A 5,916-nucleotide genomic window follows, 5' to 3' on the forward strand; every position below is an offset into this window, starting at 1 on the left:
ACGACAGAATTTTGCATCTATTTTAACCCTGTAAAAGGATTTTTGATTTCGTTAAGTAAATTCAGAGATGTAAATTGATCTGCAAAATACCGACGATTTGGCCACTCCAGCATCCCCTTAATAATACAATAATTAAATTGGTATAAAGAATTGAGTGATTGTAAAGAAAAGTCGGTAATATATTATAAATAAAATTAGAAATAAAAATAAAAATAAAAGTAATCAGAGAGTTAAATGAGATAAAATCGCACGCAACATTTTGTTTATTGATAAGAAATTTGTATTTATTTATTTAATGTGATCATTATTTAGAATACGGGCATCACTACGAAACTTGATAAAAATATTTATTCTACACGTTTTCACTCAAAATGAAAGAATCTGGCAGAAAATGTGATGGTATGCTTCACGAAACGAATTATTAAATGTTAGAGTTGGGCTACGTTCGGAAATATTACCCGAATGCTCCCACGTATCATTTTATCTTTGTGTTTAATATTGGATAATAAAATAATATACGAGGACATTCGGGTGACGTTTACATTACGTAGTTCTAATAAATATTCAGATAAAGAAAACTTGTTTTCCTAACCTAAATAATCGCTTCGTAAAGCAGACTGTCGCATTTTTCTACTTTATTCTACTACATTCTCTCATTTTGAATGAAAAAATGTATCGAATGAGTATATTTTTATCAAGTTTTGCGATGACATTCATATTCTAAGGCTACATTCCGAAATACTGTACGGGGTGTTTTCAAATTCGCGCCCGCGAAGTACAAGACGTGATACTTTATGCTAAAACAAACAACTTTTTCTTTTAGTAAAATTACATTCGATAAATAATTTTTGCGTTTACTTGTACAACTTCAACCTGCTCTCCTGCAAAAACTACTTATCGGACGCAATTTTGCAAAAGGAAAAAATTGTTTCTTTTAGCGTATAACGTCTTATACTTCGCAGACGCGAATTTAAAAATACCCTATACGTTATATGTCTTATATCAGAGCTGTCAGCTAGTTGCTCGGGAGCCAGCCGCCCCACCGAGCGCTTCCCCCTCCAACTCGACCCGCCGGCCGACTTCAGGGACGATTGTCAGTCGTCGCGCGCGATGTAGGCCCTACTCCCTATAGTAAACCATTGAGAACTTCGATTTTTTTATTCTTTGGTACACGACGTCGCCAAGGATCTGTATTGAAAATAAAAATGATTTAAAAGAGAAACTATTTACTTAAAAGAGAAGAGCTATTTAGTAAAATTTAGTTACTTCTATTGTAAATAACTTGAAGAAATTGTTATTTTTAAACAGACAATTTATAAAAAGTATTTCACGTCAAGGTTTGTAAAAAGAATTTTCATCTTTTGCGTCTTACACCTACATTAATGTGATAGACGGATACGTTTAGTATTGCTAACAAGTTTTACAATATCGACTTCAATTTGTGTTGTAGCAAAACGAAGTAGATGTTCCAACGCTTCATTAGTCAACGTATTACGTTGAGCAGATTTTATGTACTTCATTGAAGAAAATGTGCTTTCACAAATATATGTTGATCCGAAAAAAGATTTTATTTTAAGAGCGAAGTCAATGAGTTTTGGATACCGATCTTGTGGCATGACTTCAAAAATTGCAGCATTTGTTTCTGTTCTCGATAGCATGAACGGATCATTTTGTAAATTGCACATTTCTTCTTGAAGATCACTTCTAACACGTTCAAGATTAATTTTCATAGGATTATTGAAAAAAATGACATCCGGTTCTAGAGATTTAAAATCTTTAAAACGACGTTCAAACTCACTTGAGACTTCATCAATAATGGAAGCAAATCCTGAAAAGTTTACTTCCTTGTATTCCTGTTTTAATTCGGAGCAACTCGGAAAATGATAAACATTTTCTTTGGCTAGTTGCAGTTTGAACAACGTAAGTTTAGATCGGAATCCATTAATATTCGTCAACATATCAGAAATAGTGCGTTCCTTTCCCTGCAAATGTAAATTTAAATTGTTCAAATGATTTGTAAAGTCCGTTAGAAATGCTAATTCTGATAAAAAAAATGGATCTTTTAGTTTCTTTTCAAATTCCGTGGTATCAGATTTTATCTCTTTATTCAGAAACTCGCCAAGTTCTTTTCGAAGTGCAAAAAAACGAACTAAACATTTACCTGCACTAAGCCAACGAACTTCAGAATGAAGCAGTACATCTCGGTATTCCACGTCAACTTCTTCCAAAAATGCTTTCAATTTTCGGTGAGATAATGATCGATTTCCTCCGCGTATTATGTTCGTAATTTTCGTAACATCTTTCATTACAGAGAACATTCTGATAGTATTTCCACATAATGCCTCTTGATGAATAATGCAATAAAAAGTTAAATAATTTACTCCGTTTTTTCTTAACTGACCAACGAAGCCATTTTCTCTACCGACCATAGCCGGTGCTCCATCGGTGCAAATTGCAGAGCATTTGTGGAAACCACCGATTTCGACAATGCACTTTTTAACGGCATTAAAAATATCTAAACCTGTTGTTCCGAGCAACGGAACTAAAGCGAGTAACTCTTCCTGTACCGAAAAATCGTCCATTACTACGCGAATGAAAATTAGTAGTTGACTGATATCTGTGTTCGGTCAGTACTCTCATCCATACACAAAGAATAGTATCGACATTGTGCAACTAAATTATTTAGTTTCTTTTTTATGCTGCGGCCCATATCAACAATTCGATTTCTTACAGTGTTACGCGATAAAGCAGCTGTTTTAAAATTCAGCGGCATCATCGTAACCAAATGCTTTTGCCATTTCTATTGCACATTCTTTAACGAGTGTGCCATCGCTAAAGCATTTCTGGGCTTTCGCTAATTTTAAGGATACCACATATGATGCAATTAAACTCTTTTCCTGAAGACTTGAGGAGATTGATACAGACAAGTCTTGCATTATTTCTTTTTTTAATTCATCCACTAAAGCGCGTCGTTCGTCATCAGAGCAATGTCCGTGTGTTGCTTCATGGAGCGAAGAGAAATGTCGAGCAAGATTACTACTTTTATTTTGACTTAAACAATTTTTACATATTAAACATTGGGGTTTCTTGTTGGAATTCTGTACAAAAAAATACTTAATTTCCCACTCGTTATTGAAAGCCCAGTTTTCGGAGCTCTTCCTTTTCGACATTCTCAAGAACCGTTACAGAGAAATAGCCACAGTAAAAATCCAGAGAAAACTCTAAGAATACTCAAAGAAAAATGCCAGACAAAAATCAGAATAATAGCCAGAAAAGCAAACAGAATTATAATCAGAGCAATGGCGCAATATTAAATAGAATAAATCTGAATAAATCACAGAGAGCGAGCGGACTGATAAAACACATCTTTATATCTTGTGTGTCACATTTAAATTGCGAGTCATGGTCAGACTCCGTTAGACCTCTAGCGGCAACTGCGTTTAAACAATTAGGGAGTAAGGTAAATGTCCCAATGACCGGACACGTCCCAATGTCCGACCACATTGAAATAAAATATTTGCTGTTTATTTGAACAGTTATGAATAAAAATATCAATCATTGTAAAAAATATTCCTATATTTGACGATTAATTAGGAAAAAAGAAGTACATCAAATTAATAATTTTTATATTAAAAAAAAATTATTATGTAAGCATGCGTCTATGATTTGATAAAATGGTAGGTAATCGTTAAGAAATTCGTTAAGCGTTAGCATTCAACTTATAGAATAAAAACTGAATATTTAATTATATTTGCGAATAAATAATTGAATATTTAATTTTAAAGATTAATTAAAAACTCATTTTGACGAAATTCATCATACAAATCACAATAAAAACGATATTTTTAAGTGTCCGGAGACTGGTACATTTAAAGTACTAATGGTCCCAATCACCGGACTCGTATATGCAAACCCAGCTTGTGAGGTTAGAGACGTAGTCTTGTTTTATAAATATTACGGGATTGTTTGGTAAGTAAATAACTGTATATTTTTAAAGACTTAATTGCATGTAAGATTTTTTTAAACTATTCATCGATAATTTTTTTTATTTACATATGTTAAAATAAGTTAAGAAAAATTCACAAACTAAAAAGAAAGTTATAAAAAAAGTGCTAAAGAAAAATTAAAATCTTATTTAACTAATTATTTTATTTTACTTTATTATTCATTCTGTTATGTGCAGGTTCACTGTCGTTAAAAATTTATTTAGCTTGTACGTTAAATGCACTTTAAGTTATCAACATTTTATGTTATACAAGCTATTGTATTTTGTTGTGCAACAAATTATATTCTTATAATTTTTGATAAAAATAAAGTATTATCAAGTATATACTATTTAGTAAATATATTTTTTAAAATTAGAGTTATATTTTTTGTCATTCAATAAATATTTATTTATATATTAATAAATATTTCCCATTAGCATATTAATTTTCATTTTGTGGTCGAACTGGTCGGACATTGGGACAAGTTACGTCCGGAAATTGGGCCATAACCTATTTTGGCTGTCCGGCCACTGGTACAATGTCGCACTTTAATATTCATTTAATTATTTCATTAATAATTGTTAAAATGGGTTCAAATAATTTTTTCCGCTTAAGGAAATCTTTCATGTTTTCGAATAAATATAAATATTTATATTAAAAACCTTTCTAGTATTATAAATTGAATTATTTGTGACGATCTACGCTTAAATGTCCGGCCACTGGGACATTTACCTTAATGCCTACATCGCGCGCGACGACTGACAGTCGTCCCTGAAGTCGGCCGGCGGGTCGAGTTGGAGGGGGAAGCGCTGGGTGGGGCGGCTGGCTCGCGAGCCACTAGCTGACAGCTCTGCTTTAAATTGTTACAATTCTAATTTACTTCTTATTACTATTCATAATTCGTGAATTTTTATGCATAAAATTGAGTGCGTTCCGTTTGATCACATTAAGATTAACCACAACCACTTCCAGCGGTCAGTGCCTAGAGGTTTTTCACTGTTCAAGCGCTGTGAGTGGCTAGTGGTGAATCGCAACGTGGTGAAATAGATGCCACTAATAAAATTACATTGTTTCTTTAATTTGTTTTTAACAATATTATCCTTTTTAATTACAGATGATTTAGATAAAACAAACAGAAAATTGAAAATATATGAAGAATTTTTAGATGTACAATTATCTACATTGGAAGTCGTCATTCAACTGTTCCTACAAATATCAAGACTCAGTCTCATACCTTTATCGGTATTTATTTTAATATTTTGAAAATATTAGGTTTTCTTATTTTCTTTAAAAATGTGTTAAAAAATCAACGTAAATGTAAAGAATTTGTTGGACAGTGTCAACAATATCGAAGAGTGTTGAAAACTGTAGACAGTATAAACAGTCAATTTGTTGATTACAATAGAACACTTAATATTAATAATTTAACTGATACGTCAAACGTTATATCGTCTAATACTAATGTTACAGTCAATAATAAAACAGGTACTAATGAACATAATTTTGAAAAGGTTACCTGTTCAGCCTTACAATATCGTATGATAATAATTTTATTGATGCTGTATCTAATTGTAACGAATCTTCTAACAGTTTCTCATGTACTGATGTAAATAGTGATGTAAGGAGTAGTAAAAACTCATTGTTTGATAAGCAAAATAGTCCTGAAAATGAGTTAGCTAAGTAGGCCATCGAAAGACATATATCGCATTTAGCTTTAACAGATTTGTTGCACATACTTTCACCTTATCATCCTGAATTACTTTTACGTTCTCGTACATTATTGCAAACTGTTACTACTACAGCAATTTGCCAATTGGAAACTGGAGAATTATGTTATTTGGGCTTAACCAGTGCTTTGAAAATTTTATTAGACATTACAAAGAAGCTTTCAAGAATATTTGAAATCTGATGAAGCATTAAAAATTTGTTT

General features: G+C 32.1%; 1 protein-coding gene across 1 annotated transcript; it reads right to left on the reverse strand.

Annotated features, from left to right (window-relative positions):
- Positions 1 to 1,602: 1,602 nt before the first annotated feature.
- Positions 1,603 to 2,582, reverse strand: LOC108771114 (general transcription factor II-I repeat domain-containing protein 2-like; the record flags this gene model as incomplete). The annotated part of the gene is made up of 3 exons (XM_018523019.1): positions 2,402 to 2,582; positions 2,162 to 2,344; positions 1,603 to 2,041 (listed from the first exon to the last, which is right to left on the reverse strand). Coding segments are annotated over exons 1-3 (803 nt in total), but the record flags the coding sequence as incomplete, so codon positions are not given.
- Between the last annotated feature and the right edge of the window lie 3,334 nt (positions 2,583 to 5,916).

Source organism: Trachymyrmex cornetzi, unplaced genomic scaffold (genome assembly GCF_001594075.2).
Source record: "Trachymyrmex cornetzi isolate Tcor2-1 unplaced genomic scaffold, Tcor1.1 scaffold1392, whole genome shotgun sequence".
NCBI classification, from domain to species: Eukaryota; Metazoa; Arthropoda; class Insecta; order Hymenoptera; family Formicidae; genus Trachymyrmex; species Trachymyrmex cornetzi.